The sequence below is a fragment of the Ambystoma mexicanum genome, chromosome 13 (genome assembly GCF_040938575.1).
Source record: "Ambystoma mexicanum isolate Mex_15411 chromosome 13, UKY_AmexF1_1, whole genome shotgun sequence".
Lineage (NCBI taxonomy): Eukaryota > Metazoa > Chordata > Amphibia > Caudata > Ambystomatidae > Ambystoma > Ambystoma mexicanum.
Genome location: NC_090938.1, coordinates 222810840 through 222831226, shown reverse-complemented (window position 1 = coordinate 222831226; position 20387 = coordinate 222810840). Strand labels below are relative to the sequence as shown.

Genomic DNA, 20387 nt, shown 5'->3' with positions numbered 1-20387 from the left:
GTGCTACAACATGCGCAGTATCTAAGCACTGTGATAAATCAGACGTAGGAGATGGACAAGATATCATGTTTGCAACTGATATCGGCTTTTATTAGTATTAGGGACAGGATAGGCCTCGTTTTCTCTAAGGTAATGGTTTCCCTAGTCTACATAATATAACAACGAACCGTGCTTCTCAGGATATCTTACACTGCAAAGCCATTCTATGTCAAACCTACTCTGACCTATAGTCTTCCCCACCCTTACACTGAAAACCCAACATAGGAATGATCAACAAGGTTTGAAAGGGGATTCCCCTTTGTTTGGTAATGGTGGTTAGTTTCTGACCCCCACCCAAATGTTCCTCCTGACTCTCTCCAGCCACTTGCCTGATTATATAGTTCCCAGTCTCTCTTTTTCCTAATGGTGTTTGATCCTGGCCCCACCCAAATGTTCGTAAGTCTTTACTTAGGATCTCGGCATGCTTGTGCAGTTCACCCTTCAGTTTGGCACAATGTCTCTGTATTTGTTCTGGTTTTAGCCGAACGACTCTACGCGCATCTGTTTGTTTGTAGCTGTGTATTTGTCTTTCAGTCCGGCATGGTCTACTTACTTTTCTGGTCCGTCTTGGAGACTTAGGTTTCTCACACTTGCTTGTGATATCTTGATTCTCAGCCTCTGTGGGCTGTTTGGCTTTGCAGCCCTTCTTGGACCCTTAGATTTCTAAGAAGGGCTTGAAACTCAACCCAGCTGGGCTTTTTTGTTTTTTGGTCCTCCTTGGACCCTTGGTTTTCTCACCCTTGTGTGTGATGTGTGTAAACTCAGCCCGGCAAGGCTATTTAACTTTGCGACCTTTCTGAGACCCTTGGGTTTCTCAAGCCCCTCTTTGGGTATCTTGAATCTCAGCCCAGCTGGGGCTGTTTCGTTTTTTGGCCCTTCTTTGAACCTTGGTTTCCTCACACTTTCTTGGGATTTGTTGAATCTCAGTCCGGCTTGGGCAACTTAGTTTGCCAGCCCTTTTGGGTCCCTTAAGTTTCTAGCCCCTGCTTGGGATGTCACCTGGCTTTGCCGTCCTCCTCCCTGTTCTTGGTCATGCCGCGTACCTTGCCCTCAGTGGTGCTCCTCGTCGGGGTGAGACAACCTCTCTGATGGGCAGGCTATTTGCGATTCATTCTGTCACGTGTTGTGAGTGGCTCCTCCGGTCGGTGTTCGACATGACTTTGGCATCCGTCTCTTGCTTCCTTGGTGGCAGAGAGCTTCTCTATCCTTGGCTTCTTTCTTCCTCCGCCCTCCATCCTGACTCCATGACGCTGCTGCTGGACTCTGCCTCTGAGGGGACGATCCCTCCTATGTGCTAACAATCAGGCTAGCATCTCTGGCTTTCTGGCTTGATCCTCCTCTTTTTGGCGGTCCTCCTGAACCTTTATCTTCCTCCCTGTTTTGAAAGGCAATAGTCCATTGGTTCCATCATTCAGGAAAGAATTGGCAACAAAGCCAGTCTTAAACCACACCATCCATTTTATAGGGGCATTGTTCAATTCCGATATAACCAACAAACAGTGGGGATTCTTTGCGTAAGGGAGGTGGAGCACTAATCTAGCTTAGGGATTCATTGTCCCCTAAGGGGGGGGGGTTAACTCCCAGTGGCATCCTACTTGCCGTGCCCTCTAGGGGGTGTATCCTCTCTAGTCCCAAAAGGGTTGGCTGCTGAATACCGTGGATTTGTCACAGCATGCATACTCGTGTGCAAGAAAAAGCCATTGAACTCTCACAAGGTTTTTTAAAGAATTGAGAATGTTTAAATTTATTTTTGAAACACAAAATATCTGCAATTCTTTGCAGATCAACTGGTAAGCAGTTCATACGTTTAATCGATTGTACTGTACTTGATCTGCCATAACCTCTGGATTTGCGTCCACAAGGGGCACGAGCGGCAAACCTGGAATATTTATCAGAAGAACAAAATGGGTGGCTAGGTCTATACCATTTTAGATGTTTCTTTATATAAATTGGCACATTTATCATATAAAGCTTTGTGAGCAATGGTAAGCAATTGAAAGGATGTTCTAGATTTTATAGGAGGCCAGTGAAGAGTTTTGAGAGCTTGAGAAATGTGTGCATGTTTAGGGAGGTGAATGACTATCAGAGCTGTAGTGTGTTGAAGTAACTGTAAGGAATGAATAGATGATTAGGTAGTCCCTGCAAAGAGGAAATTGCAGTATTCTAATTATGCTTCTAAAATAGCTTCATCAATAGTTGCATAGTGGTGCTCGGATAATAAAGGGCTGATCTGCCTTGGTGCTGTACATGAACATTGCTTGAACTCAACTGTAATTGATTCATCACATTATATATTATCCATTTTTAGCCAAGATTTTCAGTTGCAGGGAAAGGACACCAACCAAAAGACTGCTTTGTTTGAGGCACTTGCAATGTTAGAAAAAGCTGTAAAAGAGTGGGGCGATCTAGGCACTGATAAACATCAGTAGGCCTGCATAACCCCGTCCATGGTATGCATAAGAGTCTAACATCTATGAGGGTCTGTTCTGTGCCCCTTTGCGGGTGGAATCAAGATTGATGTCCCCCAAAATATGCCTGGATTCTAAGAAGTCTGGAATTGCATGGAGGTCTCCTTACACAGGATTTTAAGCAAGAATGGGACAATCAATATGGTAGTTGCTACAATCCCTAGGATTCAGGTTATCATTTTTAATAGGGGGTAACACAGATTTGTTTTAGATTGTCTGGAACCAGTCCATCATGAATTTCTGCATTAATACATCTCATTATGGACAGGCCGATTAAGTCTACAGTCTTATATGACGGTCATTGTGCAAGGTCACGCTGCACAGCTAGTAGGGTGACGACTATAAATAATCAATTTAGGGCATGGGAAAAGTGGATTAAAATCCATTCTATTGTATTGCATTTAGCGCGCCAAGTCCTGAGGCATCTGGGCACTTTTCTTACAGTTACAAGACAAAAGTATTTACAGTTACCTGGAAAATATATTTCCAGTAACAATGAGTCATTAATTACATTTGGCATCGAACAGGAGTTTTTACAAGGTATAGTTGGACTTTACAGCAACTATACAATAAGCTTTACAGGCCTTAAAGCCTAAGTTACAATGTTAGGAGCATGTACAAGGAATATGTTAGAGCAAAGGACAGAATTGCAGGGTAGACGTTGGTGACTAGTTGTTAACATTCATTGTGAATGCGCCAGGTATTTACGTTGTTTCTAAATTTGTAGAAGGAAGGCTCAGCTTTGATGGTTGTAGGAAGTGAGTTCCATATTATGGCTGCTAGGACCGTAAAGCTACTGCCTCCTGCTCTTTGGAGCTTAAACCTGGGGACAATAAGGCAGTTAGCCTGAAGGGATCTGGTTGGTCGATCCGAGGAGTTATGTTTGAATTTGTCGCACAGATACTTAGGTGCTAGGTTATTTATACATTTGAAGGTAAGTGATAGATTTTTAAGTGTAATTCTTTGATTGATAGATAACCAGTGTATAACACATCTCAGTTCTATGACATGGAGTGCTCCTGGGAAGTTGATAGCTGACATGAGCGTGTTATTCTGGAAGATTTATAGCTTTAAGTTGTGTTGGTTGGTACCTAGGTACAAGACAATGCAGTGGTCTAGTTCAGTTAGCACTAATGCCCTGGCTAGAGTAATGCAGTTGTTTGTCAGAAATGATCTACAGGCATTAATAAGCTTGCAAGTGTATGCCGTAGTGGGGGTGGTTGCTCATTGTCTTGACAATGAGAGTTTGGAGTCAATGTAAATACCTAAGGTTTTTAGTTCTTTGGAAACCTTGATGTTATCGCCGTCAATATTGACAACATTAAATTGTGTGTCCAGTCTATTGAGTCTGGCTTGGGTTCCTACAAGAAGCAACTCTGTCTTGTTATTGAGGCAGAGTCTGTGTTTGGCCATCCAAGCTTGGATAATTAGGTATATGTAATTTAAACGTTTAGAGTCTATGATGTAATCGCCGGTGATAGGGATCAGGATTTGGGTGTCGTCCACGTAATTGGTGCAGGAGACACCCAAATTATCTAAGTCATCGAAAAGAGGCTTAGTAAATATATTGCAAAGCATCGGGAGATGCACAAGCCCTGAAGGACCCCACAGGTGATTGGGACAGGTATGGCTGATGCAAGAGGAGCAAATACTCTTGGGGTTCTATTGTTGAGGAAGGACCAAATCCACGAGCTGCAGTTGAAATGTGGTTGCAAAGCGTTTTACAATCCACTAAATCAAAGGCCACTTATAGATCTAATAACAGCAGGAGGGCTAGGTTACATTTATCTTTTACAGTATCCATGTATGTTACTAGATCTATCAGAGCTGTTTCTGTGCCATGCATAAGTTGGAAACCTGATTGGCGGAGCCCTAGTAGGTTTTTACTTTCCAAGTGTTGCTGGATCTGTAGGTAGGCAGCCTTGTCCAGAATTTTTAAGAGGAAGGGTACTGTCGTGATTGGTCTGTAGTTTGTTGGGGTATTAGGGTCAAGGGTATGTTTCTTTAAAAGTGTCAAAACCCAGGCGTCCTTCAGGTTGGTAGGTACTGTATTGGTTGCAAAGGAAGAATTTGTAAGGGCGTTACGAAGGGAGCAAGTTCCTTCGCTGTCTCTTATGATTGTTGCTGGACAAACATCACCCAGGCATCTGGAGGGTTTCTGATTATATCCTCAACATCCTTAGTGACGAGGGAGGAGAATTTGAACAGGTTGTGTTGGTCAGGTAAAGGCACTTGAATTTCATGTTGGGGTGTATTATTGGCCAGACTCGTTTTTTTAGTCTGTATTTTAGTTTGAAGGAGTTCTATCTTGTCAGAGAGAGCTTTCTGAATATTAGTGCACCAGGTGAGGTATTTTGTGCAAGAGACAAGTGGTGCATTGGGATTCTAGCTTTTTGAGAATACTGAATAGTTCTTTCGTGTTGGATTTGGCTTTGGTAATCCGGTCATTGTAGGGTTCGCAGTTGGCTTGAAAGATCGCTTTTTTATAAGTGGATGAGACTGTTATGAAATTATTTTTGTTAGCTATTGAAGGGAGGATTTTCCATAGGTTTTCAGAAGCTCTTGTATTTTTGTGCAGGGTTCTTAGGAGAAAGGTACACCAGGTGTTCAGGTATGAGCGAAGTTTAGCTTTTCGTATTTTTTGGGGGCTATTTTATTGATGGCATTAAGTATAGTTGTGTTGTAAAGGTCAACTAGAGAGGTTGGTTCATCATTAGGGGTAAGAGTTACTAATGGGTTGAAGTAAATGGAGTATCTTTTGCGCTGTTAAGTTGCACATTTTTCTGGAGAGTCTGGTAGGTGCCACTAGGTTGTCAAGGTTGGAATGATTGACGTCCTGTACTTTGAAGAGAATAATGTGATGGTCAGACCATGCACAAGGCTTGTTGGAAAGGATATTAACATCACAGTTGATGTCAGTGATCCAGTTTAGTAGTCTGCCTTTATTATGGGTTGGTTGAGAAACTCGTTGTGAGAAACCTAATTCTGAAATACTATTAGCGACGGCTGATGCATTGGCATCTTTAGGGTCATGTAGTCCTAAGTTAAAGTCCCCCAAGTGCCTAACTTGTGATCCTGGCTTAGAATTGGCTGTGAGGAGTAGTGTAATATCTTCCTCGATAGTAGTGTACCAAGTTAGGATAACGTTTAGCAAGTGCCATAATGGGATGCATAATCGTGCCCTGTCTGTCATGACCTTGCCTCAATGTTTGCATCACTTCTAGTATGATACTTAATTAATTGATGTAAGCCCTATAGTTTTGCCCCGCTAGAACCAAATATGTGTTTAGTAAAGAAAAAATAGTAACTACAGTATGTACGTCTTCCATCTGTAAACAAAGGCAAAAAGCTTTGAAACTCATCCAATTGTAGGACATTCACCAAAATTGCTAATTTGCTTTTAATTCATTGACAAATGCTTTTCTAGTTTCTATAGTCGTTGCAGTGCTTATTGTGCCATAAAACGAAAATCTGTGCTGTATAAGTAGTTGGGATCCATTAGGATATTTTGTATAATGTCTTTAGTAGGGGCTCTTTGGAGTGTATTCAAAGGTCACAGCAGAACTGCATAAAGGGACAGATGCAAATATTTCTTGTGAGAATTGCCCATTTGAGAATTTAGAAGTCTTATGCAACTATACAGTTCTTCTCTACATTGTTTTTATAAATGTTTAATTTTAAATTTGAGGCAAATAACCAAATATTGATTGACGTTAAGTGGAAGATCTTGTTACTAAATACATGTTTCTTTTGTCAAACCTGAATGTCTTCATTGCCACGTAATTGATGGAGTTCAAGAAATTAATCTGCTGAAGGATGTATTGAATTCATCTGGGTCATTAGTCCCCTGCAGCCTACCATGTGCCTGCTGTAATGGGCCTGCTACCAAACCCTTCCCTTCTTCTCCCCTCTTCCTAGCAACCAACTGGTTGCCTTGAGTACATATTTTCCATTTACAGAACTGGTATTCTTCATGAAGAAAGTGATCTTATGTTTATAGGCATACATCCAAGAAAAGGTGGATCCTGGAAAGATATTCTGGAACGATTTAGGCATTAGTAATTGGACAAATCCCTATAACCATGGATAATGGTAGTGCATTAGTAGGCATTGCACGCACTAGTTTTGCTCTGAACGCAGGTAGTGTTGCTACATCAAACAAGGCTGAGCCTTTTAGCCATTGTCTAATGTTTGGATATTGAATCTATAAAATCCCAATTGGGTTGCATGTGCCCACCAACTCTGTGCACGAACGTCTTCATGCTGCAAAAGGTGCTCTCCACCCTCAATTGACAATTGTACTTTTCTTAACTAATTCTAGGTGCGAGAGCGCTTGCGTGCAGCATTAGAAAGAGTGGGAGCCTTAGAAGAACAGCTAGCTGCTGCCTGCCAAGAGGTAAGAATGGTAATATTTGATTAGGTGAGGCCCAATGACAGGTGGTCACATAAAAAATGAAGTGTCAATGTACCGTAGATACCTGCCCGGGCAAATTAATGGCATGACTAATAATAGTTGCGAAGAGCATTTAACTGCAATCTGAATAGCATATAGCTTTTTGTATACCTACGCCTTGTAGCACACCCTAAATACTGCGGTTTAGATGTGCTCAAATGGAGGCAACCAACTGGGCCTATATTGCTCATTGACAATGTATAGAAATAGTGTTTGCATCCTCCTCCACCTGCCCACAATACCATTCTGACTTTTCCCCAGCCAGTCTGTCTTCTGTCCGAGGATGACATTCTTGCATAAGCTCTTCTGATGTCCTATACCCTTTCTTCCTTTTCAGACTCCAATTGATTTTTCCTCAGAATGAGATCGGTCATGCACTAAACATGTACTTATGTCGTTATCTGTCCGTTTGTTTGCAGACTTTTGGGTTGCTTGCTCATATTCAGTTTTAGGCTCATTCCTTGACGTAGGCAAATTTCCTGCCCACATTATTCTAGGATTCCCCATTACTCATTTGACCATGCAACCAGAAATTAACAAGTTCCTATGATACTCTAATTCCTATCTAGGGCTTCAGTCGGCAATGCAGATATTGTGGTCCAGGACTTTGCATAGCATCATAATGTGCTGTTCTGGGGAAACATCAGAGTAATCCTTTGGAGTAGTAGGTTAAGCTTTAGGCATTTTTCTTAATACCTCAATAGCAATCTCAACCGCTTCCAAATGGTATTTCTGAAAACTCGAAGAACAAAATGACTCTCTAATTCCGTACGGTTTTGTGAATGGAATATCTTTTTTGTGCCCTCAATGCTATCTTAGGCCGTCCTTGCCAAGGCTCTGTTTCATTGATGAGATGCCACTATCCCTTAGGCTACTTTAGTGGGAAAGCAGAAGGGATAGGGATAACGTGGTAGACTGGTACCTAAAAAGGGCAAGGGGCACTCTTATATAGAAAAAAAACTATTTTAAAGTTAATAATATGCCATTTTTTAATATGCAGTGGTCCTTAACAGCACACAATCAAACTTTATTCCAACAACAAGGCAAGAAGATCATTTCTCCCAATTAAATCACAAGGTGAAGCGGGTGGTTTCACAAATGAAATGCTTAAAACCCTTTGATGTGTTGGTCATGGTTTCGCGCTTGTGGCTAGGCGCTTCATGCTCACTACCGTTCTGCATGTGTACACTACCGTATCTTAACTGCTTATGTTGTATATGTCACTGTCTGGTATTTTATGTTGTTCGCTCCTCCTCTGTTTCGTCAAGCTAAATAAATAAAAGTTAAAAAAAAAACATGGTTAAAACCCTTGTTCGTCCAGGCACTGACAGCAGTCTTAGACAGATACGTCCTTTGTTATGCCAAAACTCTTTGTGCTTGTTCAAATTGTGATTTCTTCTGCCAGTCGAATTTGCTATATATCTACCTTAAATCATGTGATGGCATGTGTTTTTATTACAAACAAATTAAGTTTCCAATGCATGAGTATTTTCATTCTTAATTGAAAACTAATAAACATGTCAAATGTAATACTATTTTTGAACGAACCATTACCTAAACACATTGCTTTTTACAATATGGATATTTGTAAATAGGTATGCATGTTATGTAGTGATTTAATTGCAAGCATTGATTTTCCCCATTAAAGTGACCATGGCTTGGCACCAAATTATTTAATCCAACTGCAGTTATTTTAGCCATGCCAATTTCCCATTAAAATCTTCTGCCAAAATTGTTCTTGAAATTCCGTATACCACAATTATTTGTACCTATTACCGATATCACTACTTTCATAATTCACTCACAATGATAAATCATTGAGACCTCATGAACCATACATTTTTCATTATGATAAGATAATTGTTATTACAATCGAAACAAGTTATTTCACATGCTCCCAATATACTCTGAACTGTCTGAAGGTCTTTAAATTGGATGTATAGAAAAATGGAATATATATGTACACATCTTCCCCCCAGTTGAACCCAGCAGCTTGCTTGTAGAAAGGTATAAGGACCCAATGACCTTATAGAGGTCTGTAGAGGTCTGTGATGAATCCAATGGAGTCATTGGAGTCATTGGAGATTCCCTGGTGGGAACCTCCTCTCATATGGCCAGGGGACAGCAGCTGCTACCTGATCCTGACCCTGGGGTGGCTATTTCAGGGAGGATAACATGGGGGGAGACAACTACTGGGGAGATGGTATGACTTCATTGGAGGAGTCACAGTGCCCCCCAACCCCTTCCCATGAGAAGGACCACCTGACCCCCAAGACTTCAATGGCCTATTGCCAGCTTACAATTCCCCCTGTAGAGGAAGTCAAGAAACCTTTTCTCTACATTATTGTAGCCCACTTTCCATTCAAACACCCATAACTCACATATAACACCTTTTGTTCTTGATGTGCCTTTATGTAAAGTCCATGAGATAAAACTTTTAAGAATTAGGGTCAAATGGTAACCATGGTCTCTAATTCGGTTGTGCCTTTATTTGAAATCCCTGAAAAAGAACATCCAAGAGTTGAAAGTCCAAAGACAGGTATGGACTTCAATTCCCATAACCACTCAGGTACTCATACGAGGAGGAGGACAAGGGAGTTTATGCAGAATGAAAGTAACTAGAAATACAACATGCAGACTAGTTGTTTTTCCAAACCTTTAATGAGCGGGACATTTAAAGATGGCAAGTGCACTATGGAGACGAGCAGTGCAAGAGGAGAAGTTACCATCCATGCTAACGCTCATGAACGCAAGGCACACCGACAGAGCTGGGGAAGCAGAGAAGGCCGCTGGGACAACAGTAGAGATTCCGGGTGTGAGAAGGAGCAGTGCAGAAGCACCTGGAGGTCGGGCCGCTCAACGGGACAGGATTCTTCACCCCAAACTGCAAAGGAAGGCTGGATGTTGGAGGAGCCTCCGCACACTCCAAACTTTAAAGTGGGTGAAGAAGCCCAGTCACAGATGTGTGAGCAGTTTTGGAGTTACTAGAAGAAACTGGTGAGTCTGCCCTAACAGCTCGGGACCCCGGGGCATTCCGCTAAGTGCACCAACAAGTCATTGAATGGTACAAGGCTGCTAATGCAGAAAATATACAAAAGCAAAGTTTGTTTGAATGCAGTCAAGGCAAAGTACAAAGACAAATCCCAATCAAATACAGATGCATGAGATGCCAATGTGGGGGAGATGTTTGAGCAAGTGCGTTTGAGTAAATATTCCCACAGATATACCAAGCACCTCATGGTATATTCTATTGTGGTATTTCAAAAAACTGTGAAACGCATGCGAGCCCTGGCCGATGACTACCCCAGGCAGCTGAAATTGTATCAAGGAACTGTGAAACTCATAAGAGGTTCTGGTAGGTGAGTATACCAGGCAGCTGAAAATCGTATAAAGATTCCTGGCAGGGGAGTATACCAGGTAATCTGCAAAGTTAAACGAACGTATACAGAAAGACTGTTACAGAACATTTTGCTTGAACAAGAATTTTGTAAGTCTAGTAAAGACACAAAGGAACTGTTAGCTATAGAGACATTTTTGCCATTCTGTTTGAGAATCCAGGGGAAGAGCACCACCTTTTGAATCCTGGGGTCTTAATCTTGGAGAACATTTTCGTGGGAGTCAATCTTATACATTTGGGTTTTAACACTTTTTCTAACATCCAGTTAGACATTTTCTTGTACCTTTTGTTTGTTTGTAAGTGTGAGAGTCAGGATACATTGTGTTGGACACAAGGATGGCTTTTCAGTTACTGACATCCTGACACAGACAGATCCTTATTTTGTCTCTAGGTACGGAAGTTCCTCTTTAGAATAGGGTTAGAGAGGTGTTTTCACAACCCATTTTTATTTAAGAAAAATGTCTGTAACCAATAATACAACAACCTTATGTCCATCTCTCATTCCCTTGGGGTTCTTAGCAACAATTGTTTGATTCTGGCATTCACTGAAATGTATCAGCAGTTGGTATGCCAGTCTTCTGGTTGCCATTCTCTAGTTCTCTGCTGTTTTCTCTTTCAGGAAGGTGTTAAAATGTCTAGTTGCAGAGCTCACATATTGCATTTCACAATTACATATAAACTAAACATAGATTCAAATACGTTTCTGGATTTCATCCTTTCTGTATCACATTGTGACCAAACAGTGGTTTTATAAATAGTGCTTAATCATATGTTTGCATCTTACACCTCTGAAACACTATTACTGCCTGGGTGATCCACATAGCAGGCCCCATCCTCTTTAAGTTTGTCATAACCTTCACATAACCTGTTCTATAGATTTGGAAATTATGTATTTGCTGGGGTCTGTAAATCAGCATATGTATGTATTGAAGAATAATACGTTTGCAAGATTGTTCGGTCTTCAACAAGAGTTGTTGGATAATGTGGCGAATCTAGGGAATTCGTTCTCTCTCCCCAATGGGGATTTTGACGAATCACAGGAATTTGTCCTGTCTCCCCAATAGGGAACTCCCCCACCCCCGTGAGGCTTGGGAGGTGAGCCTGCTCCGCAATACCCTCCCGAGTGGTAGAGGCAAGTGGAACCTCACTGGGAGAGACTACCCCATTGGGACAAGGACTCCAGTTACCAGCAGGAACTCCCTAGATGAGCTGTCAAAATAACATCTTTAAACCCTTCTGATGACAATGTCTGTGAAGAGAGTACCAATATGTGTTATTGCCAACACAAAATAGAATACCTCCTACCAAGCTCCTATTCCACTGGGGCAAAGAAGAGGACATATGAAGGAGAAGGCAACACAGAACAGAAACATTAACAGAATTGCACAGGGGAAACCTGTGGAAATGAAAGAAGAGCCCATGAGTTTCAAAAGGGCACACACACAAACCTCCATAGAACAGCAGAGACGAGACGTGCAGCATCCTGTACTCGCAGGAGACTGAGAGGTGACAGCCGTGCAACCGTCCGTACCAAGGAAGCCAGAAGACGTGAGGCTGGACACATGGCGTCCAAAGCTGAGAAAGAGAAGGATGGCGAGACTGGTGGCGTGAGCACAGGAGGTTCATGGTGGACCAGGGGTGGTCCTAACAACGTTAAAACCATCTTGCCACGGCAGACCTGAGACACCGGATTGCCCTCCAAGGTGAATGTAGGGAGGAGAAGCTGGTGAAAGCACACGAGATGCCAGGTTAGGGGAAAAGGAAGATGATCCTCAACAAACAAAAACCCTGGTGATGTTAAAACTCAGATCGGAAGGTAATAAGGATAACGAGAGACCCGGGAGAGTGAATTAAAATCATTATTGGAGTGCTCATACTCGTCACAGTTGTGAAGAGACAGTAATGAGATGCTGACACAGAGGACTCATGGTCTTTGCTATAAACATTTATTAAATAATAAAGGGTTGGTGACATGCCGCACTGTCCTAATTTAGTAGGTGTTTCCCTACCTCAACCAAAAACTAAGGGCTTGTCCTGCATCAAGATGTTCAAAGCAAAAATGTCCTTTGTCAGAAACGCTATCCTAGCCCTCACACTCTAAACGTAACTTTAAAGTTGTAAGGGTAATTTATGTGACTTGCAAAGTGTGCAAATGTTCAAGTTTATATTTACAGTTCCAGGGTATGGCTCCCTTCCCCAGGTTTCTCTCCACCAAAATGAATGTTTAAAATAAAAATCAAGTTCTTTATACTCCAAAAGGGTACCTTCCCGCCTCTTTTTGCAATTTATTCTAGGGGAAATTACTCCCTTCACCCGGTCAAAATAATCCCAAAGTCATAAGGGCATGAATCTTGCTTGGGTTTCTCTGACTCACAAAACAACCCCTGCCAGGTTCCCTTATTTTGTTCTTTGTAATAATTTGGGTGTGGGTCACAGACTCGCAAAACACATGGTATACTCTCCTGCCAGGTTCCTTTCCACATTCACTGGAGACCACTTAACACACTTTGCTTTGACTGGTATTTTCTTCTGCCTGGACTTTCTTTATGTAGTTTGCTTTACACACTTGGCTTTGCCTGGTATTTTCTCCTGCAAGGACTTTCTTTAACAAACAATGTTTCCCTTCTTGGTCTCTCTCAAGCTCATACTGTGGGTACCTGACCCCAGATCCACTGCCTAGTGCTTCCAATGCTGTGCTGACAGTGCTTCAGTGTCCCAACCCTTTCCCTGAGCTCACTGGTTGCTTTATTGTGCTCTCCACTCATCTCTGATTCCTCATCGGATGCTTCTCCGTCTCTCTCAGCATTCAATGACCCTGCAGCACCCCCAGTAGGCGTCCAGTCCTCGGTCCCAGATCCAACAGCCTGCCAGAAAGCACTGCCTGCTTTCTTTCACTTTGCTGCAGCTTCCACAGAGCTTAACTGTTGCTTACCTGGTTGCCTTCTCGCTCTACCTTTGCTGCTCTGTCACCAGCCACCATACTCCCAGTCTCTTTGCTTGGCAGTCCTCACAACAACTGGGTAAGAGGACAAAGTACTCCATGTTTCTTTTCCCGGCATGGTTTTAAACCGCGTCGGACCAATTGGATTCCTCCAGCTAATAGACTACCGGTGTTGGTTCTCATTAGGAGTAATCATCATTGCTCCTTGTCTCTTCCTTGTCTCAGTCTTTGCTACTTTGTTCATTATCTGATATTGAGGAGCACTATTAGTAGAGTTGTCAAGTTGTCAAAGGGGATAATGGCAGTATGCCATTAGGGCATGAGGAATGGAGGGAATATCCCTAGAATGCAAAGGCGGATACCATGTCTCACCTGATGTCATGTCATACCCCTGAGTGTTGCCTCCACCATGTGGTCCTCCATCAAATACCTGCCCCACACGGTCATGATCAGATAACAGCTGCTGTCAATGGCTAAATGAGGAGAGACTTTCCCAGGGAAAAAATCTGATGACGCCATCAGATTGATCACAGTCAAGAGAGGGAAAACATAATGAGAGTGAATCAGAATCATTATTGAAATGCTTGTTCTCGTCACAGTCAAAAGAGAGAAAATATAATAAGAGTGAATCAGAATCTTTGTTGGAATGCTCACAGTTGTCTCAGTTAAGAGGGGAGTGTTGTATAGTCAGTACAAAGAGAAGTGAAAGAAAAATATTCTGGGAAGGACCCAATTAGTAATAATTCATGCCAAGAAGGACTAAGTGAAATAAAAGCACAGGTTATAAAAGAGGAACCTGAGAACAATCTGAACTTTGTAAAAATATATCCAAAGAGCAGAGGGAAATCAAAGACTATGAACTATTCCTGAATATAAGAAATAGCCCTCATGAAAAAAAAAGATATTTGTTGGATGAGTTTGCCATGGGAGGAGAACATTATCCCTTTTTATAGAAGAAAACAAGCGAAGAAACAAAAGTCCAAAACAACAATAAATTAACTGCACAAACTTGTAAAAGTGATCACTAGAGGCTATCTAAAGATCATCTATTGAAAAGTGGCTGAGCGATAAGTCAACAAACCTCAGGAGAAGGGAGTAAATCTCCTTGAGTTGTTAAAGATAGTTGGTAGGGCCAGGTAGTTTACATTCAATTCATCTTTATTCAAGCTCAGAACCATGAAAGCAAGATAAACACAATTTGATGATACAATAAAAATCAAATACATAGTTAAATCGTGATTTCCTGAAATATTGGCACTGGATATAAAATTATAAACCACAGTAAACACCATGTAAATAACAAAAGGTAACCATCTAGAATAAGAGGAGAGCAAGCTTGCAGCCTCAAATAAAATGTATGAATGTTCAGCATCCTTATATAGGGGTATCTTACTTTGAAATAGATTTTATAGTGACATTTCTCTCAGATCTCTCCAATTGTTAAGTTTTAAGCAACCAGGCCCTATGTGTAAAACTGGCCACAATAAACACAACATGTTGCTCAGTGGAGTTTCTGCAGAGTTTTAGAGCTTCAGACGTCGGCCGTATACCAACTCCAAAAAGAGGCCTTAGATAGCGACTTCTTACCCCTATTTCTGGGCAAATCAGAAGGAGGTGGATGATTGTTTCTGTCCCCATTCCACACACGGGACAAATCCCTGTGCTGCCTTGATTCCAAGACTTGCTCAGAAATGTGAGTTTGAGTATTACCAGCTTAAATTGAATATTCAAAGATCTCTCATATGGATGATAAATGTAATGTAGAAAAGGTTCAAACCCAGGGTAGGATTTGCCACTTAGAAAATTCAAGCCCAAGGAAAGTGTTATTGCATCTCAGGCCATTAATACATGTTTCCTTAAAAGTACAGCTTGCTTGGTGTTTGCTGAAATAATTTTTTTGATCTTATCTGGGTATTCCCAATACCCGCCCAATTCAATTCCAATTTCTTTTTTGCAACATGTGCAACCCATGGAATAGAGGACCCCCCATCCAAAGTCATAGTATGCTTTAATGCATCACATGCATCACAGTACTTGCCCAGATCCTCAGCAGACCACAGTTTCAACCAATAAAATACATGTTTTAGGACACATAGCTCATCAATCGGGGCTAGATCTAATTCCAAATGTACCTTAAGGCGATGGAGCACTTACTGGCACCAGAAGAAAATTCTTCAGGAAGTTATTCAATTTTCTTTTAAGTGCAATCAAGGGGCAGTAGCCCCAGATTTCTGCACCAAAGGTAGAGGCAGCGACTGCATGCTTACTATAAAGTTTAAGGGTAGGCAAAATCGCCCCACTTGCATGTCTTCTGAAGAAGGATTTTGTGGCCCCGGCAAATTTCTCAAGGTTGGTGCAGGCTTTATTTAACTGCAGGCTCCACCCACCATTTTCCTGGAACCTGATACCTAAATAACCATACAACAGTGTCTGTTCCAGATCACAGTTGTCAACAATGTTGCTCTATCCACTATGTGTATCAAACTGGGGTTTAAAAACTATTGTCTTTGTTTTATCAATGTTTATCGTTAACTCCAGTTCTTTACATTTGTTAAGGAATAATTCTAAGTTTGATCTTAAACCACATGTCATTATAAATTCACAGCATTTTCTGCGTAAAGTAATGCTGGATAAATATCATGGCCCATCTTGGGGCAGTCAAGGGAGCCCTTCACCAATTCCTGAATAATTTCTTCGATATAGCCTTTTTACAAATGTTTAATTGTAATGGATTTTGGTTACATAGCAACCTTTCACACTGTGCAAATAATAAAATACAAAAAGTCAATCATAATTCGCATTAATAGTTACAACAATAATTTACAGATTGTTAAAACGTATAACCGATAAAAACTCTACATAACAATACTAAAAATGTTTTACGATGAGGGAATGTTGAATTAATACACATTCTAATTTATTATAATCTCAATGTTGTAAGAGGAAGGCTATTCCCCACAAGCATGCATGGTGTGCCACCGATGCAATAACCAATGACCCGGCACCAAGCACACTACTCCAGAATTTGTCAGATTTCAGCTAGCTAAATTTACTATATGCTATCTCTCACACACAAGTGAGTGCCTCGCATTGGGTCAGCACATGTTTGGCAGATTCTGTTGGCTTAAAACATAGTCTGCAAGTTCTGTTTTTGTACGCAAGACCTACCCAAGACCCTGTTATTTCCAACACCGGTAGGGTCTGCAATCTTATTGATAGAATAAATCTAATGAGAGCAGATACCCATGTTTTATTAAATATGACTTGGCAAGTCCCAACACAAAAGCTTGGGGTGTGTGTATTGCCCAAACGTCTGCAAGCAGGTCACATATGTCAATGCCTGATCTGAATCACAAGACTGGGACTTCTCACTAATCCTGATTGAATTCAAGCCATGACTATGTGACCGGAAGTACAATCTTGTCCAGGAATCCCTTCAAACTATGGTCAAGGGTCCTGAAACTGATAGACCTAGTGTCTCAAGGAATGTTTCAACATGTGGCCTAACAGGGAATCCTTTCCTCTCAAGTCATATTGTTTTCCTGCCCAAAATGTACAAGTTGCTACTGACCACAAAGAGGTTACCGATTGGAGGCTGAGTTCAAGCCTACTCGCCTCTACCGGAACACTGGGAGGAAGGTTCAACACTGACCGGAGGATCCGCCCCTCAAGACTGCATAGTGGATATAGACATCTAAATAGAAGGGGGGCAAGAAAACACCCTTGTCTCACCCCCCTTCGAATTTCAAATAGGATTTTTTTCTCCCCTGTCAATCTAAATTGCAGTTTGGTGCCCTACCAATCAAATTCGCAGTTTCCTTGTTTTCCGGATAAAATAATTGAATTGCGGTAAGCAATTCCCCTGGGACTCGCATATTTTTCATATTCTGCCAGAGGGTAGCCCTAGAGACACTATAGAGTGCAGTCTGCAGATCTACAAACACGACATAGAGCTTCATCTGGAACAGTGCTGTGTATTTTTGGGTCGGCAGATGCAAATGAAAGCGTTGGTCACTGTGCACCTATGGATACGGAATCCTGCCTGAAAATCCCTAATGATTTCGTTTTTGTCGGCCCAGGACTGAAGGTGGAACAAGACAGCATTTAAAAACATTTAGCCTGCTCTATCCAGAAGAGAGATCGGGCGGTATTGGGCAGTGAGTCCCTCCACCTCTTTTTTTATTAATTGGCACGATAACTGCAAATCGCCAGGAAAGTCATTGAAGATTTTACATAATACTGCACTCCAAATCCCCATTTCATCCTTATAGAGATCACCAGGGATTTGGTCCAGCCCGAGGTTTTACAATTTGTTTTGTTTAGCAATTGGCCACCAGATCTCCTCCACATTAAGGCACAGGCTCTCAGCACTATATTCATGAGTTAAATGCAGGGCCTGTCACACAGAGCAATTCATGTCCCCTACATCACGATCATACAGTTTTAGTAAATGCTGTCTCCAAGTTTCACCCACAATAAAGCACAGGCATTGCATACCCCTGTTAACCTCCTCTCGAGCTATCAGCTTCCAATAAGAAACATGGTCACCTTTTTAAGGTGCCAGCAGAAGAGCCTCCCATGTCAGTGATGCAAATTATTTTTTTCTTTTTAGCCAACAGAACCTTGTATTCTGATCTCTACACCCGCAATTTGGTTTTATCTGTTAACCCAGCTGAGTTTAAGCAATCCACTATCCTACGTTTTGAAACCCTACAGCCTTTATCATATAATTTAACTTTATCGCTGGAACGCTTTTTTTTTACTTCAGAGGGAGTGCGGGTTACAAACCGGATAATATTTCCCATCAAACCATCACAGTCAATTAGCAATGTAGTGTTTTGGACATTTTCTTCATAAATGGTTTTAATATTGCCAAGAACGTCTTTATATACAGACTGCTTGAGGTCTTGCTCCAGCACCCTGGACCAACTTACCAATTTACGGGCGTGACCCACTATGGAAATACTTTCTGCCCTTTGTGAAACCAATGGCAGGGAAGCCATAGTGTAACTTACCTGAAGAACGGCACAGAGTGGATTATGGTCACTTTCACTTCTTTCCGGGGACCCAAACTTGCTCACTTTGTGCCTATCTTTTGCTGTAGTCATAATATTATCTATTATGCTAGAACCTTTTTTTCCCCCTTAAATGTTGGTTTTGCGGGTTGGTCATTAAGAAGTTGACCATTGCATGACCTCATTTCCAAATTATAGAATTTGTGGGCTGTATCAATTGCACAGGGGTGAGACCTCTTGGTATACCCTGCTTGCAATGCAGGAATATCCCAGGCGGCATCTTGATCTTCCCGTACTCCCACTAGCTCTTATATCAGTTTGAGCTGCAAGTTTGGGTCCCCAGCCGTTAAAACGCAAGTCCTTTGGAGAACAGATCCCATCCCTGATTGCATCATCTCTTGACTCTTTTCCGCTACCACTAAACCTCCAGTTTCTGAGAGCCTATTATAGAAATTAAATAGCCAAATCGGGTCCTCACTCCCAGAGCTGACACAAAGATGTTGAAGGTCAACTGTTCCAGTTCGGATAACAGTAACTAACCAATTCAACATGACCTTCAGTAACACAACTAAGCCACATATTGGTCATCCCATGGGGCCCTTGGTTGCGTGGATTTGGAAAACTTGGTATCCCTGACATACCAGAGGATCCAAAAGCCAGGTTTCCTGCAGGAGGATCACATGGAACCTCTGTATGAAATTGCAGCAGCAGAGGTCCTCAAGATTTGTAGTTGACCCAGCTATATTCCATGAGAGGATATGACAGCCCATATCTGATGTTTGTCTCATGTCTACTTGGGACAGTCAATACACATCCTCCAGTTCAGAGGGCGTACCACTACAGGCAGGTAACTCAGTTGTCATACATGGGAGTGACAGTTCATGGGGAATAATGATATGATATTTAATTTGTATCAGGCTCGTACACAAGTGTTTCAGAGAGCGAGAAGGATAAGGATAAGGACCCAATAAGGATTTGGTTGTCCTGAGGTGGAAGAGCCCTGGAATCTATGGCCAAAATTCCATCAACCAAGTCCCATGACTGAAAGAATACCTGTATACAATTGGTAATTATGTCAGGCCTCACAGTTCGTATAAACCTAACTATGTCCAGTCCTATGATGGATAGGTACCCCTTAATGTTCCAAATCCAGTATATATATTTATTCTTTAGTGACTCCTCATCGTCAAAGGCTTTCTGTGAGAGTTTTGGGACATTAATCATTGTAACAAAAGGGGGTCTTGACAGTCATTCTCTAAATCTGTCACTTGGTGTTTTGACACAAGAGATATTTTTATTTGTGTGCCCTTCTTTCATCCCAGGAAGGTTCAACCGGGAAGGTCCACAGGGCATTTGTTTATACGTGTGATTTAGGGCTTTAATCACGTTGTACGACGGATCTTGCCATTTATAACATCACGATTTTGGCATTCCCTTGGCAAACTCTTATTACCAGCAGAGGCTGGCGGGTCATACTGAGGCCTAACAAAAACGAAAGTATCACCCTGAAACCTTTGATACTCCTTAGTGTTTTCTGTTAACGATTGGGTTGGAGAAATATTAGCTTTTAATTGGCTAATTTTCCCCAAACAAATTTTGGAGACAGCGTATCAGTTTATCAGAGACCAAAGATTGGATTTCTGACAGCAGATTCTTAATCTTTGTGTCAAGAGGGCACAATCAATCAGTGGTTGTCTGCACTCCCTGTTCACAGCTACTATTCTTAGTAACCACTGTTATACCGATAGGTTTTCTCATTTTAACACTGGTTCCCCTTTTTAAGACCTTTCTTTTTTCTCTGGGGCTTTTGATTGTGAGCTAAACTTTTTTTCCATCAGCTCCTTCTACTTGGACAGAGAAACTATTGCTCAGGGGAAACAATATACTATTCGTAGTACTTGTGTTCATAATGAGACTCAAATCTTCACCTATATTTTCAGCATTGGAGAGACTCTCAAATCCACAATAGGGTTTACCAATGGGGAAGCTAACTCCCCCCAGATAGGTTGGAGTCGGACGGTGGACGGTTTCATTTAAAGACATTCACTGACGAGCACCTTTGCTAGTTTCGGTA

At 41.7% G+C, this 20387-nt stretch overlaps 1 protein-coding gene across 3 annotated transcripts in view; it reads left to right on the top strand.

Annotated features, from left to right (window-relative positions):
• Positions 1-20387, top strand: part of PPFIA4 (PTPRF interacting protein alpha 4) — a 3167227-nt gene that overhangs the window by 908827 nt on the left and 2238013 nt on the right. For all 3 annotated transcript variants that reach the window (XM_069633679.1, XM_069633678.1, XM_069633680.1), the window contains one exon: positions 6829-6903. In XM_069633679.1, coding sequence (XP_069489780.1) covers positions 6829-6903 — 75 coding nt within the window. The remainder of the gene's footprint in view (positions 1-6828; positions 6904-20387) is intronic.